At 48.6% G+C, this 23,755-nt stretch overlaps 2 protein-coding genes across 3 annotated transcripts in view; both read left to right on the forward strand.

Moving 5' to 3' along the window:
- Positions 1-23,755, forward strand: part of LOC133123919 (macrophage receptor MARCO-like) — a 76,566-nt gene that overhangs the window by 14,243 nt on the left and 38,568 nt on the right. The window lies entirely within an intron of this gene.
- Positions 713-12,263, forward strand: LOC133124613 (secreted phosphoprotein 24-like). Of its 2 annotated transcripts, none has more exons than XM_061235963.1 (6): positions 713-794; positions 2,069-2,196; positions 9,652-9,774; positions 10,546-10,662; positions 11,678-11,729; positions 12,102-12,263. In XM_061235963.1, exons 1-6 carry the CDS (start codon positions 743-745, stop codon positions 12,179-12,181), a joined length of 552 nt encoding a protein of 183 aa, XP_061091947.1. In that variant the 5' UTR covers positions 713-742; the 3' UTR covers positions 12,182-12,263. The 2 variants fall into 2 exon arrangements, with proteins under 2 accessions (XP_061091947.1, XP_061091946.1); XM_061235962.1 differs by having other exon boundaries at positions 12,099-12,262.

A 23,755-nucleotide genomic window follows, 5' to 3' on the forward strand; every position in this document is an offset into this window, starting at 1 on the left:
TCTCAGGTGCAAAAGCCTCTACATGGGGAGAATGGAATGGCAGCAGTCCAGTGTTCCCATGGTGAGGGTTACTAGGGGCCTTGCTGTTTTAATCAGTGATGTCATCACCCTGGATCTGATTCAAATAAACTGTGATAATTGGGTACTTCCAGTACGTCATTAAAGATGCTACGCAACAAGCATTTAAGTTTGTCTGTGCTCATGTGAAATAACTATGGTGAAGTATACCAGAGGGATGCTATTTTATATTCAAGAATACTCAAAGTAGAATTTAAATGTATGCTTCGTAAACTATTTTTTCACATGGGTGTGCAGTAGTCAAGGTTATTCAGAGTGAATTAACTGATTGACAGAACATGTTAAAGCAGAGTTTTTCTCATGTAGAATGTGGTGAATCACAAACCGGTTCACCATTGCAAGCAAATGTAATAAATAAATAAAAATCTAATGTAACCATCTGTTATATTCATAATTGTATTTGTGTAGAAATCTTTTACCACATTTGTTATCCAACGGGAGCCAAAAATGAAGGATCTTTGTACCACTCTGAAGCACTGGACTGTTTGCCCGTGGGTCGATAGTGTTTGCGTTGAATGCTAAGAGGAACAAACAGAACATAAGGTCATGTGTTACGAGGGAGGGGATGGGCGGGGCAGCGCACAGGAGCAGGGGGCAGAGGGGCATTTATTTAAAGAAGAGAGGACAGCGGTCTGAAGTTTTCTCCTGTAGTTAAGCAAGGAAAATGAAGGTGGCCATTCTCAGTCTGGTCCTGCTGCAGTGTCTGTGCTGCTCTGGTGAGTGAACTGCTGTTTGACCTCTGACCTCTGACCTGGAGGAGCAGAGGTGACAGGCTTATTGCTATCAAGAGGATATTTTGAAAACCATGACTGAACTACATGCCAAGCTAATGCATAAAACAGAATAGACATTTTATAACATACATCATACAACATACAACACACATCTCTCAGACTTCACCTGAGCAAAGACCAATGGTTATACTGAAATATACTGAAGAATAATGACCAGTCTGTAATTGTAAATGAAAGGCGTTGCAGATAGAAAGCCTGTTCACTGGGAGAGTAATTGATAAAACTGAAAAGCAGCACAATGTTAGACTTGGATGAACAGAGAAAGAGAGGGGAGTTTATCTTGTGACACATGAATCAACCTGGAAATTAATAAGGGTGTGCACACACAGCAAAAATAAAACATCGGTCTTATCCACATTATCCACAGTATTATCCACAGTATTCTAATGAGACTTAAAATCTTATTTATTCCTCACAAGCAGAACATACTGTATAGCTCGTTGTAATTAGCTTTAACTTGACAAATAAAATGATCTTACCCCCTTGGGTGAATCATTAAGAGTCATGCTGTGTCACATCATTGGCAATATGTTTGTCTTATTCAGCAAATGAAAAAGTGACAGAAATATGCTTTAAGTCTAAATATAAGACTACAATGCTTGTTAAGATTTTTACTTATTCATTAACCCTTTATTTCGCAGGCTGATAATTACCTACTATTGACTGGATAAATACCAGTTACTTGTGATTAATTATTCGGTAACAGTTATTATTTCAGTATCTTTCATGGTACTGACTTTGTTTCATACTACTTACCTAAATCAAAATAGTTACCCAATAATGAAATAAGTAGCTGGTATTTACCCAGTAAATGGGTGTAAATGAAGTGTAAGCTGTTATTTTTTGGTTTTGGCAGTGGCTGCAGAAGGCCGTTTAAATGATAAATGGTAAATGGCAGGCATTTATATAGCTTCTTTATCCAAAGGGCTGTACAATTGATGCGTCTCCATTCACCCATTCATACACACACTCACACACCGACGGCGATTGGCTGTCATGCAAGGCCCCGACCAGCTCATCAGGAGAATTTGGGGGTTAGGTGTCTTACTCAGGGACACTTCGACACAGCCCGGGCGGGGGATCGAACCAGCAACCCTCCGACTGCCAGAAGACTGCTCTTACTGCCTGAGCCATGTCGCCCACGCCCACGCCACGCCATGTCGCCCACGTTTAGCCCTGTGCTCGTGTCTACGCAGGGCGTCCCCCACTCCAGGTCGACCTGGCCCCCGCGGCACAGAAGGCCGCCAGCATGTCCCTGGCCCGGGTCAACACGCAGTCCAGCGGGGCCAACCTGTACCGAATCACACACAGCTCCCTGAAGAAAGTAACACCACTCTTTCACAATATGTCAACATCTGAGAATATCCTTTGTACATCGTTAAAAAGTTGTTAACAACGACATTAGTTCACGCTAATTCATGTAACCTTATTAACCTAAGTGTTACCATTAAGACTCCACATATTCCCCAGATTGCTCCACTGCAAATCCCAATGGGAAATATGTAAAGACAGGCAGAGTCAGTAGAAGGGTCAATCGATTCATTGAATCCATGGTTCAACAGCCTTTTTGTTTCAATAATTTGGCACGTTCAGTTAGGAGAAAGTCCCAGTCACTCCTCACGCTGTTTTAAGGGGCCAAACATGTTTTTTTGTTCTTTGTTTTTTTGTAGGCCTACCTGTAATTCTGTCAATGTATCGAAGGGACAGTGTGACCTATGTAGTGTTTCACATGTAGTATGATATGTGATCGCAAGTGGCAGGATGTTATATGGTGTAAAAGGCATCATATTGATCTACGAGGGACTAAGGCTTGATCACCCATATGTTTTCTCTGAACCTATATAGTAGGTGGCTTATACAGCTGATGGTAAAGCTTAGAGTTTTACAGTAAATCCTAGCCAAGTTTTCAGATATTGTGTCAGCTGTCCCTGTGTTTTGACTAGTTATTCTGAGGTACGGTCTAGATTTTGGTGAAATCTAGGAAGGGTGGATGTAACCGATGTATAAATGTAATGGTTATATTTCACCAATAATCAATTTTCCTTCTTTGTTTATGTTTTGTTGTTGTTTGTTGTTTTTCGTGTACATATCTGGTTTTGTGTACGTTTCTTTTGGGGAGCTTTTATTATTGTCTTAGGCAGCTTTTATTTGGATACGTGATCTTTGGCATGTTTTGTTACTTCTTGTTCGCGCCCAGCCGCTTCAGTTCGCGCTCTGCTACTGAAGAGGCAAGGTCGTACATGTGCTCCTGTGTTCAATAACGTGTAAAAACGGTGTAAATAGCTAAACAGAGGCGCAGGTTTATCTTGTAACAGGTCAAAGATAACGTTTCTTATTGTCATGGTGTTTGTTCTGGTGTAAATGTGTGAATTTTGTCGTGTACGGCACTTGTATCTGGATTGACTCGGCTAATTTAGCGCTTCCAGATAAGACTATTGTAGCATTTAAGCTAGCTTGCTGGTGCACAGAGACGGTTTCTCATGCGGTTTCCTCCTTTAAAGGTGTGTGCATGTCAGAGAGACCACGAAAGTTGATGTACAGAGAATTATTGTGTTCACACAGGTACGTGAGCTCCCCTTTTGGTTTTTGTTAATGTGAATTTGTTTGTTTGATAATTTCGATTTTCTTTGAACCCCATGTTAACATATGTTTATCGCACAAACATGTTTTACTTAGGATCATTACTGAAAAGTAGGTATTATGAATTGTGTTGAAGTGATTTTTACACTATGGAATGTTGATACTATTTTGGTTAACATTAAGAAATTGTATATGGTTGTTTAAAGAGAAAATCCACTGTTAAGAAATATTTCCTTATGTGTCTATATGTGTCTTTGGAAAGAAATGTTTTGAGTTAGTGATCACCAGCCCAATTTGCCTGCATCATTATAGAGGCGAAAGGTTAAGACAGCTCAGCTTTCATAGAGTGACAGAAAATATTAAGGCGGGTTAAGAGAGACAATGTGATGTTATATGACAAATGATTGGTTAGCTATAATGTATAAAGACTAGGATACTTCCTACTATTACTTTGGAATGCTCTGGTCTCTGGAAGCTCTGGAAGTGCTCTGGAGCACACAGATTAATCTGTTTTATTTTAAACTAAAGATTTGTAATGAGCAACTATTGACTCTGAATATGTCTTCAACATCATTGCTGCCAATACAACTTCACCCACGTAAAAGGAACCAGGAGGAAAAGCAACCAAAAATATTTCCTCAACAATATCCATCTCCGTAGCTGCTGAAAGAGGTGTTGGCGGACCACTGGGAGGCACTGTTCCCTATGGCCAAAATAACAACTTTTACAGCACAACGCTCCAGTTAGTCATATAATAATGAATTAATTCATAAATACATGTGAAAGTAATTACATTAACCAGTAGACCTATTGCCAAAGTATTCTCAAAACTGCGATTAAATCACGTGAAACCTCTGTGATATATTTGTCGTCCTGTTTCAGTCATTTCCCCCTTACTCATGTCACTTGTGCTATTAGGATCGGTAGGTCAATTTGGGTCACCTTTTAAAAAAAAGTAAATGTGATGATATAATGCAATAATAATCATTGTAATCAAATAATCCAAGTAGGCTAAATCAACTGACTTCCTCGTAGACATGTTTGGATATTTTTCATCCACAGGAAATAAGATTTTGTAAATGCTACTCACAATATAGGCAATATCCTATTTATCAGAATTCGCTACTAAAATAAATAGTTAACTAAATTCTGATTATGTAACGATTTGTGACGCACTTTGAACGCGAAATCAACGTTCATTTTTCTTTGCTAATTTTAAATACTGCTGTTGTCATCAAACACCTGGCGCTGTCCCAGGCGCTGAAAACTGGCTCCTCCCTCTGCTCATAATCTTCTAGGCTTCGAGGATAATTATACTTTCATGGAAATGTGTAGCTATAAGGAGACAGATCATTTGTCGAAAACCTAATATTACAATTCGTGATGACTTGAACTGGAATCATGGCGTTCAGCAAAAGCACGACTTTGCTGAACGCCATGTGTTGGCTGCATGGTTGTGAAGTCTGTGACTAAATTACAAGGTAAGCCTTTTGTGCGGACACAATATAAACACAAGTTATTGCCAAATGACATTTACCGGAGAAACATTTATAGTCAAACATTTATTTAATTGCATACATATTCCACATTATTTACAGATACTATGCACAAACTCACTAGTAGTAGACAGTGCGTCTAAAGATGATACTCATGTTCAAAAGCATGTCATCCTCTCTAAAAAATAAATGAATTACTGTTTTTGGATTATATGTTCCTTCTGATCCTGATTCTCTGGAACTGCGAACGAAAAATAGACAGGGGGGCAGCTACATTAGCAGGATGTTTAAACTAAAAACTTTGTTCGCTATAAGCGCAAGTTTTGTAAATATAATATATTCCTGACGGAATTTTTGTTTTGATTTACCTTTTAAGATGATTTTATTTGTAAGTATTTGCATTAATATACATTAAAAAAGGAGAAAACGAGTTGAATCAGCATCGATTGTTTTATCGAACAGTTTGATACATTGATAGGCTACAGGATTTACATGAAAATAGAAGGAAATGTACACAAGGAAATACAATGTTCAATGGAAATACAAACATTCATTTTCTGCACTTTCCATTGGAATCTCCAGAACACACATCTTATCAGTGATTCTTATCTTATCAGTCTGTGTAAGTCTTAGACTTAAAGGTGCCCCAACGTAATTTTCGACTTCTTATCAAGGTTAGACAAAACTCATACATTACTGATTGCAGGGGTGTGGGCATATGAAGTGGTAGATGTGTTTTAAACATGCAATATAGTTATGAAGAGTACAATTCAGTTGTGGGAACTTCCAGTTCATCTTTAAGTAGTTAATTTGGCTTAATTAGGTGTTTCATGTTTAAGCCGGCCCTCGTTAAGCTCTTCTCTGGAGGCTTCCCCCCCAAACCACTCCCAAACCCTGTGGCCCAGGCATCCCAACCTCCCCTGTGTTCCGGAACCAACTCCGCCCCCTCCCGCCCCACTGAAAAAGCAGCACAGCCTGTCGGCGGGGCACTCCCACAACCAGCCCCCTCCAACCCTGCCCAAGCAGCACAGCTTCCCCTCCAAGGGCCTGCCCCTGCCCAACCCCATCTCCCCCACGCCCTCTCTGGTGAAGCAGATGGCCAATCAGTTTCCGGGGACATCTCCCACCGCTCCTAACGCCCCCCCTGTCCCCTCCTGTGGTCAAAACCAAGCCCAAGTGGCAGCCGGTGGGGCAGGTCCAACAGAAGTCCCCCGAATTCCCCCCTCCTCCACCTGAGAGCACCCTCAACTTCCCTCCCCCACTCCCTCCCTTACCCGCTGCCCCGGCTTTACCCCCTGCACCTGCTTTACCCCCTGCCCATACCTTGCCCCCTCCCCCTCCCTTACCTCCTGGTCCAACCTTGCCTCCACCCCCGCCCTTACCCCCTGGTCCAACCTTGCCCCCTGCCCATACCTTGCTCCCTCCCCCTCCCTTACCACCTACCCCGGCCTTACTCTCCCACCGACCCTTTGAAGAAGTCCCTCTCTTCCTCATCCGCTGGAGGGAAGAAGCCCCCGCCGTCTCCCCAGCGCAACTCCAGCATCAAGTCCACGTCCCCGGGGGAGTACCAGGAGTCTAAGAAGTTTGAGAGCCTGGTAAGCAAGTTCGGCCAGCCCTCCAGCTCCGGTTCGGGGTCCTCCCCAGCCTCCTCCTCGGGGTCTCCCTCCAAGGACTCCATGGTCCCTCCGACTCCCCCCAAACCTGGCAAGCTCAACCTATCCAACCTGCCCCTCGCCCTCCAGGCCAAAGTGGGGCATCCCCGGCAGTCCAGCGCCAAATTCCCATCCCCGCCATCCGAGATCGACTACTTCCACCCGACTCGGAGCTCCTCCTTATATTAAAAATAAAATGTCTCTTGCATTTAAACTGAAGGTCACAATATAAATGTGTAAATCTCATTTCATCCATGCCCCAATGTTTCATTTGTCATCACATATTTCTTGATTTTCCATTATTTAAATTTCACTTTACACAATTTACACAAACAATTGCATTTTTCTTTGCTCTGTTTGGTTTGGTTCTCTTTGAGTGGCATGAACCTATTCCACCTCCAGTCAGCTCTCTGAAATCTGAATTTACTTTTGGGCATATGATGAGAACTTCTTCAAGCACCATACATGGGTCAAATATGTAATTGTTTTGGATTCAAATACTTTTCTATGCTTTACTGAGCTTGTCTGGTGTATTGGGACCTATGAAATACTCTCAAAGCCTGGCCTTCTGGACCTCTTGATTTGCTCAGTTGCATCAGGTAAGATTAAAAAATTTAAATGATCAAGGTCTGTCAGGTACTTGTATGAAATGTGCACTCCCAATGGTGCTCATAGATGCCGGTCAGGGCTGCTGAAGAGAGACTGAGGCAGTGTGACCTACATTCTTCACCAATCGGAGCGAGGCTTCGCCTGTCAGAGGGGATCGGCCAATGGGAAAGGAGGATCCGGAGCCGCCACAGACTCCAGACGACTGGGGATTGCCCCTGCTGTGCTAGCACAGAAGTTAGTAAATAATGGGCCACAGGAAGGCGTGTGCCCTTGCTTGTTGTGTCTGTGCGAGTCCTTATTAATCATTGTCAACTGTATCAGACCAGAGGGATCAAAAGGGGCATTCTGTAGCCTTGTAGCCTAGTGGCTAAGGTACATGACTGGGACCTGGAAGGTTGGTAGTTCAAGCCCTGGTGTGGCCATGATAAGATCCTTGAGCCAAGGCTCTTCACTCTCCATTGTTTAAATTGAAAGGAGGGATACGAGGGGTTGGGTCGGCTAAAACCTACATTGTGAACACAGTATTGTGAAATAGCAGTCCTACTACATGCAGGTTTTCTTTTAAAAACAGATTCAGACACCCATCCATTAAGTACAGAGGAGGCCACTGACACATAATCAATTTTATGAGAGTTTGTAGCAACAAACTGTTTGGGTCAGTAGCTACATGATGCAAGGTGTTTAACGGTTATATGGAGCAGTTACGTTGTGTGCCAAGGAATGTGAATTCAGAGTGATGATGTCAGAGTGCAAGTTGAGGCGAAATATGTTTGGAGCTGCTGAAAATTCCATCTTAAACCTACCATCCGCCAGTTTACCACCGGCTTACTCTTTGACCAGCTTTATCCAGCTAGAGACTATGACCAGCTAGCCTGGAACTTGAAAATAGCGTAAAACTGCTTCAAATGCCAACTGGTCTCAACTGGTCTTAGCTGGTCTTTCTTTTCAGCAGGGCTGCTACTGTATTTGAGCTGGGAGGCTACAGCAGTATTGCTTGTTGAGGGACGGGTGAAGTGGAACACAGCTGTGGGGATATGTGTGTTTCTGGGTCAGTGGATAATGATGGCAGCAGCGCAGCCGTGCAGCTCTGAAAGCCTGTATTTCACTGGGTTTCAGTGGATGTCTGGCGTCTTCCCCGAATCTGGGCTCAGTCAAACGCCGTCTGTCTGTCTGCTGGACCAATCAAAGGAGAAGGTACATCTGAGCCAATCACAACCCTAGAGTGTGTTCCGATTATACACTTGCATGTTTCTATGGATATGATTATGTTTTGTTAAATGTACATTTAACAAAATACCTTTTTGTTGTGAATCCCAAACAGTCGATGACTAAAATTCAAAACTTGTCCCTCTGCACAGTGATTATCTTTGACATTTTGTGCGAATTGAACTCCGGTGAGCCATGCGTTTTTACAGCATGAAGTTATCCATGCCGTTCCCCCCAAGGTGGTTGTCCACAGCGGTCCTCTGAGTGGGGGTGTTCACCGGGCCTGCTGAGACGGAGACCAGACATTTCTCAATGTTAAGACAAATCCCAGTATCAGTGTATCTAACAATACGTCTTTACAAAGACCGTTGTTCCCATTGATAATTACATGAAATTAGTTATTTGCTAATGTTTGCTCATTTTTATCCAAACATACTTACAGTTATACTAAGCAGGGGCCAATCCCCCCCTTGAGCAATGTGGGGTTAAGGGAAACTGCACTGATCATTTTGTGGCTACACTGGGACTTGAACCACCACCCTTCCAGGTCCCAGTCAAGCACATTAGCCACTAGGCTATGAACTGCCCAGCACATAAACACAAAATATAGCCCTGAAAATTAATTGTATGAACACCACAAACAGATCCGGCCCTCATTGCCCACCTCTGCAATACACTATTACAACAAAGACCATGTCTCTGGCTCCCTCTCGTGGTCAGTAAGAATATAATTCATTTTCAGGTTCTGAGTCAACACTGAATCTATGCAGCGTTCTCTGAAGTAAACGATATTGACACAGCTGTGCAAATATGGTTCACATCCTCAAAATGAAGTTTAACCTAAGGAAAAGGGGGGTGGGGGGGGAACACCACTCTTTCACAAAATGTAAACACCTGAGAATATCCTTTGTACATCGTTAAAAAGTTGTTAACAACTACATTAGTTCACGCTAATTCATGTAACCTTATTAACCTAAGTGTTACCATTAAGACTCCACATATTCCCCAGATTGCTCCACTGCAAATCCCAATGGGAAATATGTAAAGAGAGATATACGTATATAATCTGATATGGATGTAAATGCCCTTAACACCCTCATATTGCTACATTTAAAATCCAATGTAGCACAGAACCAAACAACACAAATTGTGTCACCGCCCAAATATTTACAAACTGCACCGTAGAACAACTTGATCACCGAAACATCCAGGTAAATTCTCATCCTCTTCCTCTAGGTTATCCCGGTGGGAATCAACGCGCATGACCTGATGCTGAACTTTCGAATCAGGGAAACGGTCTGTCCCAAAGCCTCAGACACCGACCCGGAGAAGTGCAATTTCAAAATGGGTTTCTTCGTGGTAAGACGAACGGACGTGTCGTATCTGTAATCAGTTACCTATGATAACATGCAACCACGATGACAAGCACGATTGAAAAAAAGGCTATATCTATATCCTGATATCCGAGGCGGCATGGAGGGGAACTGTAGTGTCACTGGGTTCAGTGGCTGAATAACTGTCTTGGCAGCGTACTGTTGACATTGGCATCCAACCCCTAATTTTATTAAATTCTTGGCAACAATGAAAGAAAACAAAAAGCCAAGTCAGTTGAGTCCATCTCTCCTCCTGCCCTCATGCCCATTTGGATTATTGGGCAATGTTGGACTGAAGTAAAAATAGAAATATGCTATTTTCTGTTCTTTTCTGAGGCGTCTGAAGTGGTGCATCCAATTATAGAACTTGCTTTCACTTCAGCCACAACTTCCACCTGGTGATAAATGAAGTTGTGTCATATTGTATTTCTATACTGTATAATTATATACTTTTTTCTTTCTTTCTTTTTTTATTTTTATTTTTTACTATTTTCCATTGGGAATTGTAATGGTGAAAAACAAAATAATAATAATTGAAAGCAGCAGCCTGGTGTAATAACAGCTATGCCAGCTTGAAAATTGAGCTGGTCTCGCTGGGTATCAGCTGGACAACCAAAACATCGTTTTTTGTCGCCTTTTTTTCAGCAGGACGGAGTTCGACAACTATCACTTAGATAAAAAAATGAATAAATATTCCAAACAAAAACCATGCTCTTCAAAGGGTTTTAATACGCGTGCCGCTCCCCTCTGTCCCCAGGCCACGGCGTCCTGCTCCAGCCGAGTACGTGTCTCCTCCGGACTCTCGGAGCTCGTCTCCCTCAGGTGCAGCCGCTCCGACAGCTCCAGCTCCAGCTCCGAGTCCAACAGCGGGGAGGTAAGGCCCAGAGCGGACGGGACACTAGGCACAAATCCAGCTAAGATCTTTTCAAGACGGCGAACGTTCGCGGATAAAATGTTTGCAGCAAACAGATACTGTTGAACGATTTTAACATTCCACTGAGTTTGCCACCAACGCCTTTTTATACAAAAGGATTGGTTCTAACAATGTGATTACCTGTTTGTTTTTTTGGGGCATTTTTTTTTTAAAAAGGTAATAAATATCGCAATGATTAAACCCTGGAGTAAGATCCAGCTACAAACGGCTTTAAATTACTCGCTACCAACTATTTCAAAACATAGCTTGAACTGGTGAAACCATGCTGAGTATATGGAGCTGGTCAAACTGGTCAAAGTCTAGATTGCGCTGTTTTTTATTTATATTTTTTTCTTTCAGCAGGGAAGTGCATTATAACAGCTAAATGATTGTCAACGTTTGTTATCAGCCATTTATGTTCGCTGCGAACTACCATTTCAAGCGGTTAGCTAACATTCATGGCAAATAGAAAACCGTTTAATATGTTGAGGAAAGATAGCTAACTTTAACACGTTAGCTGGGCTTCGAATCTGGATTTAGCTCACCATTGCTGGTCTGTGGTTTGTCAAAGCAAGTTAAAGATGGGCGGATTACTGCACTGAGTAAAACGCGGAACATGTCTTTTTTCTTTGGTCCATGTTCCAGATTTGGGAGGGTACCAGCTTTACTAAGTGCAGTTACCCAGCTTGTGAAACAGGCCCTGAATCGAGTAGAGTAGAGTAAGCCAAACTGGAGGACTAACTGACTACAGACAGAACAGATTCACCAACTCAAACCTGTGGGATTTCCAGCAGGGGAGATCAGGAGAGATTGAGGAAAGTGGAGAACATCAGGAAAACAGGGGAAATATAACTTAGAAAAAACAAAACGCAAGGGATATTTTTCTAATTCAATGTATGATTTTTTCAACCTGAGATAATTACTGGACTAACACACAGACTAGCACGGCCAAAGTTTGGTTCTTTTTTGTGGGCAGGCACTCCGAAGGCTGAGTGGAATGAGTGGACAGAGCCACTTCGGGATTGGAGGTGAATATAGATAATTTCCCTCATTTTCATTTAATTTTGAGGGCTATATTTTGTGTTTATGTGCTGGGCAGTTGATAGCCTAGTGGCTAATGTGCTTGACTGGGACCTGGAAGGGTGGTGTTTCAAGCCCCATTGTAGCCACAAAATGGTCAGTGCAGTTTCCCTTAACCCCACATTGCTCAAGGGGGGGATTGGCCCCTGCTTAGTATAACTGTAAGTATGTTTGGATAAAAATGAGCAAACATTAGTTAATAGCTAATTTCATGTAATTATCAATGGGAACAATGGTCTTTGTAAAGACGTATTGTTAGATACATACTGATACTGGGATTTGTCTTAACATTGAGAAATGTCCGGTCTCCGTCTCAGCAGGCCCGGTGAACACCCCCACTCAGAGGACCGCTGTGGACAACCACCTTGGGGGGAAAGGCATGGATAACTTCATGCTGTAAAAACGCATGGCTCACTGGAGTTCACTTCGCACAAAATGTCAAAGATAATCACTGTGCAGAGGGACAAGTTTTGAATTTTAGTCATCGACTGTTTGGGATTCACAACAAAAAGTCCATACTTGTCTTGGATATGATTATCTTTTGTTAAAGGTATTTTGTTAAATGTACACTTAACAAAACATAATCATATCCATAGAAACATGCAAGTGTATAATCGGAACACACTCTAGGGTTGTGATTGGCTCAGATGTGCCTTCTCCTTTGATTGGTCCAGCAGACAGACAGACGGCGTTTGACTGAGCCCAGATTCGGGGAAGACGCCAGACATCCACTGAAACCCAGTGAAATACAGGCTTTCAGAGCTGCACGGCTGCGCTGCTGCCATCATTATCCACTGACCCAGAAACACACATATCCCCACAGCTGTGTTCCACTTCACCCGTCCCTCAACAAGCAATACTGCTGTAGCCTCCCAGCTCAAATACAGTAGCAGCCCTGCTGAAAAGAAAGACCAGCTAAGACCAGTTGAGACCAGTTGGCATTTGAAGCAGTTTTACGCTATTTTCAAGTTCCAGGCTAGCTGGTCATAGTGTCTAGCTGGATAAAGCTGGTCAAAGAGTAAGCCGGTGGTAAACTGGCGGATGGTAGGTTTAAGATGGAATTTTCAGCAGTTCCAAACATATTTCGCCTCAACTCGCACTCTGACATCATCACTCTGAATTCCCATTCCTTGGCACACAACGTAACTGCTCCATATAACCGTTAAACACCTTGCATCATGTAGCTACTGACCCAAACAGTTTGTTGCTACAAACTCTCATAAAATTGATTATGTGTCAGTGGCCTCCTCTGTACTTAATGGATGGGTGTCTGAATCTGTTTTTCAAAGAAAACCTGCATGTAGTAGTACTGCTATTTCACAATACTGTGTTCACAATGTAGGTTTTAGCCGACCCAACCCCTCATATCCCTCCTTTCAATTTAAACAATGGAGAGTGAAGAGCCTTGGCTCAAGGATCTTATCATGGCCACACCAGGGCTTGAACCACCAACCTTCCAGGTCCCAGTCATGTACCTTAGCCACTAGGCTATAAGGTAGTTTTATTGGTTTTTAAATTTCTTTTAACAATTCAAAATCTTTTTTCTTTTTTTTTAAAAACACACTCAATAACGCAAATAAATCCTTTAAACAAACACTTAAACCAAAGAAAACAAAGACATCAAAATGAATGAGAAACAAACAAAAAGAAGAAGTGATTCCAAAATAATCACAAAAAACACAGAATACCCTACAAAAAATCTATATACAATGCAAAGAAACAAAGGTGGATTAAAAGACAAAGGAATGGGAAAAAAGAAAGTCCATTTTGCTCAGGTTTTTCTGTCCTGAGAGGCTTCTGTGTCCCTTGGGGGGTGGACTATATGATGAGTTCTTTCCAGTGGTCCACCCCCCACTTCTCTCTAGCCAGGTTCTTACTGCCGTGCATGTCCACCAGAATGCCGTCCTGGAGGAGGTTTTGGATCCTCCTCCGGAGAGTGACCAGGTCTACGGATGTTTTCTGGTAGACCTTGATGTTCCTCTTCTCCCACAGGACCTGCTTCACGGTATTTATGATCCTCCACTGATGCTGGAGCACGGTGGTCTTGCATCCCCCCGGCGGACCGTAGAGGATGCCCTCAGCCATCAGGGAGGACCTCGGCAGGAACCTGGTCAGGGAGACAGAGGAACAAACAAGGCCCCAGACCCGCCTGGCCACGGAGCACTCCCAGAACAGGTGGTGGATGTGTTCTGAGTCAGTGCATCCGTGGGGGCAGTGTTCGGTAGACATAGGGGGTGTCCAAGCTATAGGGTATGGTGAGGTCCAGCACACCCAAGCCCATTGCTCTAAGGAAGGGGGTGGCATAGTACCTGGCAAAGGTACCAGAGGCCTTACCCACCTTCCCTGTATTCTGGACAAGGGTGGCCAGACCCTGCACCATAATGATGTTAACAATGTCTGGGACCCCCCGCCCCCCATTCCGCTCCTCCTTGAGGAGGGTGACGCGTTTTAGCTTTTCCATAGTGCTCCTCCAGACAAAGCGGAAAGCCATCCGGGTAATTAGCTTCCAGGTGGCTTTGTCTGGGGGAAACACCCTCCCCACATAGAGCAGAATGGGTAGGACAATTGCCTTTAGGACAAGGATCTTACCCGCCATGGTCAAGGGCCGTGCACTCCAGCTCCTGATTTTGTTTTGGACATGGCGGAGGGCTCCCTCCCAGCTGGTTCTCCCTCCTCCGTCAGCCTGGAAGGTCACCCCCAGGAGCTTGATGGTATTCCTACGCACAGGGAAGGAAACGGTCAGCTCCTCACTCCAATTTGGAGACAGAAACAGTTCACTCTTGTCCCTGTTGACCAGGGCGCCAGTGGCCACACAGAAGTCGTCCAACACCTTGGTGGCACAAGCGATAGAATGACTATCTGTGGTGGCGATGGCAATGTCGTCCATGTACGCCATCACCTTTAGCCGTTCCCCCCCCCGCTCCAGGGAGTGGATAGCCCACCACCCCTGGATTGGCCCTGATGGCCTGGAGGAACGGTTCCAGGTAGATGACGTACAGGAGAGATGCTAGAGGGCACCCCTGCCTGACGCCAGACCTGACATCGAACGGGGCAGAGGGCTGTCGATTGACAACCACTCTGTCCGTTATGTCTGTCAGACAGATTTTTGTCCAGTGCAGGAGGGGGCCAGGAATGTTCATTTTCTCTAGCACTCTCTCCAAGCACACATGACTCACCCGGTCAAATGCCTTTTCTTGATCGAGACTGAGAAGGCACAAGGGGGACCTCCGCTCCCCGGAGTGGATGATTAGATCCCTCGCGAGGAGCAGGTTGTCATTTATGGACCTCCCCTGCACGCTGCAGGTCTGGTCCAGTCCGATCACCGATGTTATCAGGCCTTGGAACCTCCCCATCAGCGCCTTCGCCATGATCTTATAATCGACTGAGAGGAGGTTGATCGGCCGCCAGTTGCGGAGGTCCTTCAGGTCCCCCTTCTTTGGGACAAGAGCTACTGAGCTCTGTCTCAGTGAGGTGCCTAACTGCCCCTCCCTGTACGCAGCCCTGAACACTTCCGCCATGTCCTCCTTCAGGAGATCCCAGTGAGCCTGGTAAAACTCAGCTGGGATTCCGTCAGGGCCCGGAGCTTTGTGTGTATTCAGGGAGTGCACGGCCCTGGTGAGCTCCTCAGTGCTCAACTCCGCTTCCATCTGCTCATCTCCCAGGCGTCTGTCCAGGCAGCCCAGGAAGGTGTCCATGAGAGCCCCGTCTGAGGGCCTCTCGCTGTAAAGGCCCTCTTAGAACTCCCTGGCCACCTCCCGGACCTCCGCCTCTTCAGACACCACCACACCTCTGCTGTTAAAGAGAGACAAGATGTTATTCGTCTTGGTCCGTGCCCTGCGGAAGAAGAACCGCGTGCACTTCTCATCCTCCTGGAGGCCCTGGAGTTTGGAGCGGAAGGTCTGTTTCTTCCGCTCTTCCCAGTAGAGGGTGGTGAGGCTCTGCCGAGCTTGTGCGATTTCGGTGCTAACATCCAGGCCTCGGGACTGGAGGAGGCTTTGGAGGGCAGCATTGTGGCATTCAAAAACTGCCCTCCCTTCCTTCGCCTTCCTCCGCCCGACTGCCCGAAAGTAGCCCTGCAATCGCTCCTTCACCATCTCCCACCACTCCACCGGGGAGTCAAAGAGATGTTTCAGACTCACCCACTCCATCTTCTCGAGAAGGAGAGACGCACCTGGGGGTCTTGGAGATGGCTGATATTCATCCACCAGAGCCCCTTACCCACGGTTATAGGTTTCTCTTAAGACACAGTTGAAATCTCCCCCTACGACGACGGGCATTGCGCAGTGTAACAGTGGTGATAATTTAGTGAAAAGGGAGACTCTCTCGGCCACGCTGGTGGGGCCGTACACGTTGATGTTGGGGAACCCCCGACCTCGAGATCGGTGACGAGGATTCGCCCACTCTCCACAATGCTGTGTGCTGTTATTTTGGCATAGGGATTTTTCATCAACGTGCCGACCCCATCAGCTCTGGCGATGTTAGAGCCAGACCAGAGAGAGTCTCCCATTCTCCATTCCTCCCCCAGAGCGCCATCCCACTCCCGAAACGGAATTCCACATTCCTGGAGCAGGACGACATCTGAGGGGATCTGTGATAGAATGGAGAAGACAGTGGTGCGTTTGTCAGAGTGTAAAGTTGTAGACCATAATGTTTATTGTTTGTGTGTGTCTGGTGATCCGGTATGGCTGTTAGCCATATTCTGGCAAATTTGGTTGATTGTGTTCAAAATTGTGTCCGGGTTATTGTGGCGCCTACTCACCCCCTGACCATGTTCGCCCATGGGTCTCCCCTCCTGACTGCCTGGGAGGTTCCGTCCGGGAGAGGTGGGGGTGGTTGTTCTTGCCCCAGGCCTCCCCCCAGGGCCTGGGAGGGCCTGGGAGGAGGGGGATGTTGTCACCCCCTTTTGAGAGTCCGGACCGGGGGCTGGCTGGTCCCTGATGGAGTGGGGGTGAAGTGTGCTGATGTTCTGCAAGTTTTCCTTATGGTGTACAGATTTTGGTGGATGAGTAGCAGGTTTGGGAAGGGGATTGGGCCTGGCGAAAGATTTGGGACTTTGTACCGGTTTTTTGTTTGATTGTACTGTTTGTCTTTTTGAGTTGATTGGTTGGCGTGCTATTGCTGGGTTTGGAGGCTGGCTGGGTGTATGTTGCGCTTTTGCTGTTGTGGGTGATCTAATTCTTTTTCCCTTCCGTCTAGGTTTTTGCCACGGGGTAATGGAGTTTGTGTCCGAGTCTGCTGATGAGGAGTCTGACCCCTCCACCACAATGGGGGTGTCAGAGTCAGGCTCCTCTTTAACTGTGGTGACAGTGGGTTGAGTGACAGGGGGTGCTGTTGAGGTGGGGGTTACCGGTGTTGTGCTGCAGGGAAGGGTTAGTAGTGTTTGTGTTGTGGGGAGTAGGCTGGCAGGCTGGGACAAAGGGAGAGTGGGTGCTCTAATACGTGGTGTGGGGATAGGATGGGGTGGGGGAGGGGGGGCAGTCATTGACGGTGGTGGGGGCGCTGTGCTCCGGGCCCTGTTCGCGTACGAGAGGGGGCAATCCCGGAAGAGATGCCCCCTCACCCCGCAAAGATTACAGGGCCTCGGGTCACGGCACGCCCTGGTCTCGTGCTCGCCGCCACACGACTTGCATTTGACCACTGTGCAGGCTGCGGCCAAGTGACCTAACTCGCCGCAGTTCCTGCACAGCTTGGGCATGCCGTAATAAAACACCACGCCCCAGTGTCTCCCCAGCGTGATGGTGCTGGGGATGTGACATACCCCCCCCCACTGCAGAGGGGTCAGGCTTGAGCTGGCCCAGCCATTTCCTGGCCCGGTCCAGACTCCATCCTCATCCAGGACCCTCCTGGCTTCAGATTTTACTTGCCCGTACCTGCCCAACCACGTACTCACATCGTGGTCCTGTACAGTTTCATTAAAAAACTGCACAGTGACCACTTTGCTTTCCGTGTCGGACAGGGGCTCAACTTGAAAGTTGTTGAGGGGAGACCTGTCCTTCCCCTCTCTATAGAGGTTCCAGAACCTCTCCAAGACATTAGCATTCTTAAAGCTAACTTCAAACATTTTGACATTTCCTGGGACCTTCACCAGGCAGTTCAGGTCGCCTGGCACGAAGCCCATGGCTCGCTGAAGCACTGCCCGACTAAACTCCAGGCGGGTCATACCTGTCACTCTCTTCTGGCTGTTGGCTGTTGGGGCAGCAGCATTGGTTCCCCCCCTAGTGGATGCTGGCTGGGTGGCGCCCTCTGCAGCTGCGCGAATCAGCCCTTGCTCCAGCAGGGGGCCTACCCTGTCGCTGCTGCCCCCCTCTCTGCTGTTCAGGAGGGTTAGCTGGACCTCCCTCCCGGTGGGGGGCGCCAAGCGTTGGTCCGGTACACAGCAGACAGGTCCGGATCCAAAGGGCGCCGCCGTCTTCTGGGGGGAGGTCCACGGATCCCCCTTTCTGTCTGCTCCGCACGCCACGTCCTCCGAAGGGGTTCCGCTGGATCTGCTGCAGGGCCTGAAAAACCAGAGGCAGAGAGAGCAGCCGGCGAAGGCCCAGCAAAGCTGAACCCTTCCGGGCGTTCTCTCTGGGCAGCTCTTGTACTCGCCTCTGGCTTTCGGCAGGAAAGCGTTCTGCAGCAGTGGAGCTCGTCCTCCGGATGGCGGGAGTCTTCTGGCAGGGTGGCCTCCAGGCGAGTCTCTGCCTCCGCTGGCTGGCTCTCGAGGATCCTCGTCGCCACCTCAGTCCAAGAAAAGGTGGTGGAAACCCGGGCTTCCTGGCTGGCTCTCTGGATCCTCGAGGCTCCTCCGGGTCCGGCTCCCTCTGGTGGCAGGCTCTGGCAACGGCAGCTCCCCTCCGCAGTTCCTGGATCAGCTCCCTCGCTCCTCTCTCTCCAGCCCTGGGGTACCTGGAGGTCAGAGAGGGCCGCGGTCAAGCCACTGGTACTCTCTCCTCGCTCCAGGTACAGCTGTTCCGGGGGTGGTCCGTGAACTGCGAGTCCGCACCAGCCGCGGTCAAGCCACGTACTGGGAATGGACCTGGCAGTCCGTCAGGTTAGGAGGAAAAACCAGGTGGAAAATTAAGAGGTGCGAAGGAGCCAAGAAAGGGAGGGAAAAAGGAGAGAGAGAAGGGACACAAAGCTCTGAGAAGCCTCTCAAGGACAGCCAAAAACCCCTTATCTACCACTAGCAAGCCAGTGGTAGGCAACAGGTTTATTCGTGCTGAAGAGAAACCCGAGCAAAATGTGGCCTCCTCTGTACTTAATGGATGGGTGTCTGAATCTGTTTTTCAAAGAAAACCTGCATGTAGTAGGACTGCTATTTCACAAGACTGTATTCACAATGTAGGTTTTAGCCGACCCAACCCCTCGTATCCCTCCTTTCAATTTAAACAATGGAGAGTGAAGAGCCTTGGCTCAAGGATCTTATCATGGGCACACCAGGGCTTGAACCACCAACCTTCCAGGTCACAGTCATGTACCTTAGCTACTAGGCTATAAGGCTACAGAATGCCCCTTTTGATCCCTCTGGTCTGATACAGTTCACAATGATTAATAAGGACTCAACAACCAAGGGCACACGCCTTCCTGTCGCCCATTATTTACTAACTTCTGTGCTAGCACAGCAGGGGCAATCCCCAGTCGTTTGGAGTCCGTGGCGGCTCCGGATCCTCCTTTCCCATTGGCCGATCCCCTCTGACAGGCGAAGCCTCGCTCCGATTGGTGAAGAACGTAGGTCACACTGCCTCAGTCTCTCTTCAGCAGCACTGACCGGCATCTATGAGCACCATTGGGAGTGCACATTTCATACGAGTACCTGACAGACCTTGATCATTTAAATTCTTTGATCTTACCTGATGCAACTGAGCAAATCAAGAGGTTCAGAAGGCCGGGTTTTGAGAGTATTTCATAGGTCCCAATACACCAGACAAGCTCAGTAAAGCATAGAAAAGTATTTGAATCCAAAACAATTACATATTTGACCATGTATGATGCTTGAAGTTTTCATCATATGCCCAAAAGTAAATTCAGATTTCAGAGAGCTGAAATAGGTTCATGCCACTCAAAGAGAACCAAACCAAACAGAGCAAAGAAAAATGCAATTGTTTGTGTAAATTGTGTAAAATTTAAATAATGGACAATCAAGAAATATGTGGTGACAAATGAAACATTTATATTGTATTATATTGTGACCTTCAGTTTAAATGCAAGAGACATTTTATTTTTAATGTAAGGCGGAGCTCCAAGTCGGGTTGAGGAGGGGGGAAGTAGTCGATCTCGGATGGCGGGGATGGGAATTCGGCGCTGGACTGCCGGGGATGCCCCACTTTGGCCTGGAGGGCGAGGGGCAGGTTGGATAGGTTGAGCTTGCCAGGTTTGGGGGGAGCCGGAGGGCCCATGGAGTCCTTGGAGGGAGACCCCAAGGAAGAGGCTGGGGAGGACCCCAAACCGGAGCTGGAGGGCTGGCCGAACTTGCTTACCAGGCCCTCAAACTTCTTAGACTCCTGGTACTCCCCCGGGGACGTGGACTTGATGCTGGAGTTGCGCTGGGGAGTCAGAGGGGGCTTCTTCCCTCCAGCGGATGAGGAAGAGAGGGACTTCTTGAAAGGCGACCCCTTGGTCGGTGGGAGAGGGGGTGGTGGAGGTAAGGCTGGGGTAGGTGGTAAGGGAAGGGGAGGGAGCAAGGTATGGGCAGGGGGCAAGGTTGGACCAGGGGGTAAGGGCGGGGGTGGAGGCAAGATTGGACCAGGAGGTAAGGGAGGGGGAGGGGGCAAGGTATGGGCAGGGGGTAAAGCAGGTGCAGGGGGTAAAGCCGGGGCAGCGGGTAAGGGAGGGGGTGGGGGAGGGAAGTTGAGGGTGCTCTCAGGTGGAGGAGGGGGGAATTCGGGGGACTTCTGTTGGACTTGCCCCACCGGCTGCCACTTGGGCTTGGTTTTGACCACAGGAGGGGACAGGGGGGCGTTAGGAGTGGTGGGAGATGCCCCCGGAAACTGATTGGCCATCTGCCTGACCAGAGAGGGCGTGGGGGAGATGGGGTTGGGCAGGGGCAGGCCCTTGGAGGGGAAGCTGTGCTGCTTGGGCAGGGTTGGAGGGGGCTGGTTGTGGGAGTATCCCGCCGACAGACTGTGCTGCTTTTTCGGGGGGGGCGGGAGGGGGCGGAGTTGGTTCCGGAGGCGGGGCAGGCGGGAGGGGGGACACAGGGGAGGTTGGGATGCCTGGGCCACAGGGTTTGGGAGTGGTTTGGGGGGGAAGCCTCCAGAGAAGAGCTTAACGAGGGCCGGCTTAAACATGAAACACCTAATTAAGCCAAATTAACTACTTAAAGATGAACTGGAAGTTCCCACAACTGAATTGTACTCTTCATAACTATATATAACCTTTCCGAGGAATCGCCACCTTAACGTGGTGGAGGGGTTTGTGTGTCCCGGTGATCCTGGGAGCTAGGTTGTCGGGGGCACTGTTAGCCCCCAGTAGGGTCTCCCAAGGCAAATTGGTCCCGGGGGAGGGGCCGGACTAAGAGCGATTCAAAGACTCCCATGACACGGCCACACAAAGACCCAGTTACCTCGCCCGGAAAAGGGAAACCGGGGCCCCCTGCTGGAGCCAGACCCGGGAGGGGAGCTCGTCGGCGAGCGTCTGGTGGCCGGGCCTTATCCCATGGGGCCCGGCCGGGCACAGCCCGAACTGGTCACGTGGGGTCGCCGCCCTGTGGGCTCACCACCTGCAGGGGTCGGCATCGGAGTCGGGTGCTTTGCCCAACGGGCAGTAGGCAAAGGCGGGGATCCGGGCGTGCTGATCCTCGGCGTCGCAGACTGGTTCTGGGGACGTGGAACGTCACCTCTCTGGTGGGGAAGGAACTGGAGCTAGTGCGGGAGGCGGAGCGGTACCAACTAGATATAGTTGGGCTCACCTCCACGCACAGTACTGGTTCCGGAACCAAACTCCTGGAGAGGGGCTGGACTCTGTTCTTTTCCGGAGTTGCTCAAGGTGAGAGGCGCCGGGCGGGTGTGGGGATACTCACAAGCCACCGGCTGAGCGCCACTGTGCTGGAGTTCCACCCGGGGAACGAGAGGGTCGCCTCTCTGCGACTACGTGTCGCTGGTGGGAAGGCTCTGACTGTCATTTGTGCGTATGCACCAAATGGCAGTTCAGAGTACCCGGCCTTCTTGGAGTCACTGGGTGGCATCCTGGAAAGGGTGCCACCCGGAGACTCCATAGTTCTGCTGGGCGACTTCAACGCTCACGTGGGCAATGACGGAGAAACCTGGAGGGGGGTGATTGGGAGGAACGGCCTGCCTGATCTGAACCCAAGCGGTGTTTTGTTATTGGACTTCTGTGCTGGTCATGGATTGTCGATAACAAAAACCATGTTCGAACATAGGGTAGCTCATAAGTGTACTTGGTACCAGAGCACCTTAGGCCAAAGATCGATGATCGACTTTGTGGTCGTATCATCAGACCTGCGGCCGTATGTCTTGGACACTCGGGTGAAGAGAGGAGCAGAGCTGTCAACTGATCACCACCTGGTGGTGAGTTGGATCAAGTGGCCGGGGAGGCTGCCTGACAGACCCGGTAAACCCAAACGTGTAGTGAGGGTGAACTGGGAACGTCTGGCGGAGGCCCCTGTTTGCGAGGTCTTCAACTCCCACCTCCGGAAGAACTTCTCACGCATCCCGGGGGAAGCTGGGGACATGGAGTCCGAGTGGGCCATGTTCAAAGCCTCCATTGCAGAGGCGGCAAGCAGGAGCTGTGGCCAAAAGGTCATCGGTGCCTGTCGGGGCGGCAACCCAAGAACCCGCTGGTGGACACCAGCGGTGAGGGAGGCCGTCAAGCTGAAGAAGGAGGCCTTTCGGGCTTGGCTGGCCCGGGGGTCCCCTGAAGCAGCAGACAGGTACCGGGTGGCCAGAAGGGCTGCAGCTTCGGCAGTCGCTGAAGCAAAAACCCGGCTATGGGAGGAGTTCGGGGAGGCTATGGAGAAGGACTTTCGGTTGGCCTCGAGGAATTTCTGGCAAACCATCCGACGACTCAGAAAGGGAAAGCAGGGCTTGTCTCAGGCTGTTTTCAGCAGGGGAGGAGAACTGCTGACCCGGACTGGGGATATTGTCGGGCGGTGGAAAGAGCACTTCGAGGAGCTCCTGAACCCGAACAACACGTCCTCTGTGGAAGAGGCAGAGCCTGAAGACTCGGGGGAATCTGCACCTATATCCCTGGCGGAAGTTGCTGAGGTAGTCAAAAAGCTCCTCAGTGGCAAGTCGCCGGGTGTAGATGAGATTCGCCCTGAGATGCTGAAGGCTCTGGACATTGTTGGGCTGTCTTGGCTGACACGCCTCTTCAGTGTCGTGTGGAGATCGGGGACAGTATCTGTAGAGTGGCAGACCGGGGTGGTGGTCCCCATTTTCAAGAAGGGGGACCGGAGGGTGTGCTCCAATTACCGGGGTATCACACTCCTCAGCCTCCCTGGGAAAGCTTACTCTAGGGTACTGGAAAGGAGGCTCCGACCGACGGTCGAACCTCGGATTCAGGAGGAGCAATGTGGCTTCCGTCCTGGCCGTGGAACAGTGGACCAGCTCTTTACCTTGGCAGGGTTGCTGGCGGGGTCATGGGAGTTTGCCCATCCAGTCCACATGTGCTTTGTGGATTTGGAGAAGGCTTTCGACCGTGTCCCCCGGGGAACCCTGTGGGGTGTACTGCGGGAGTATGGGGTACCGGGGCCGTTGTTACGAGCCATCAAGTCCCTGTATAACCAAAGTGAGAGCTGTGTCCGCATTCTCGGCACAAAGTCAAGCACGTTTCCGGTGGGTGTTGGACTCCGCCAAGGTTGCCCCTTGTCACCGGTCCTGTTTGTGGTATTCATGGACAGGATCTCAAGGCGCAGCCGAGGTGAGGAGAGTGTTTGGTTTGGTGACCTCAGAATCGCATCTCTGCTTTTTGCGGATGACGTGGTTCTGCTGGCTTCATCGGACCGTGACCTTCAGCATGCACTGGAGCGGTTTGC

Source organism: Conger conger, chromosome 3 (assembly GCF_963514075.1).
Source record: "Conger conger chromosome 3, fConCon1.1, whole genome shotgun sequence".
NCBI classification, from domain to species: domain Eukaryota; kingdom Metazoa; phylum Chordata; class Actinopteri; order Anguilliformes; family Congridae; genus Conger; species Conger conger.

Excerpts from the sequence above, each read along its gene's own strand:
- LOC133124613 (XM_061235962.1), top strand. The coding sequence starts at position 743 with ATGAAGGTGGCCATTCTCAGTCTGGTCCTGCTGCAGTGTCTGTGCTGC. Across the intron at positions 9,775-10,545 it reads TCAAAATGGGTTTCTTCGTG|GCCACGGCGTCCTGCTCCAG; the intron begins GTAAGACGAACG and ends CTCTGTCCCCAG. Across the intron at positions 10,663-11,677 it reads CCGAGTCCAACAGCGGGGAG|GCACTCCGAAGGCTGAGTGG; the intron begins GTAAGGCCCAGA and ends TTTTGTGGGCAG.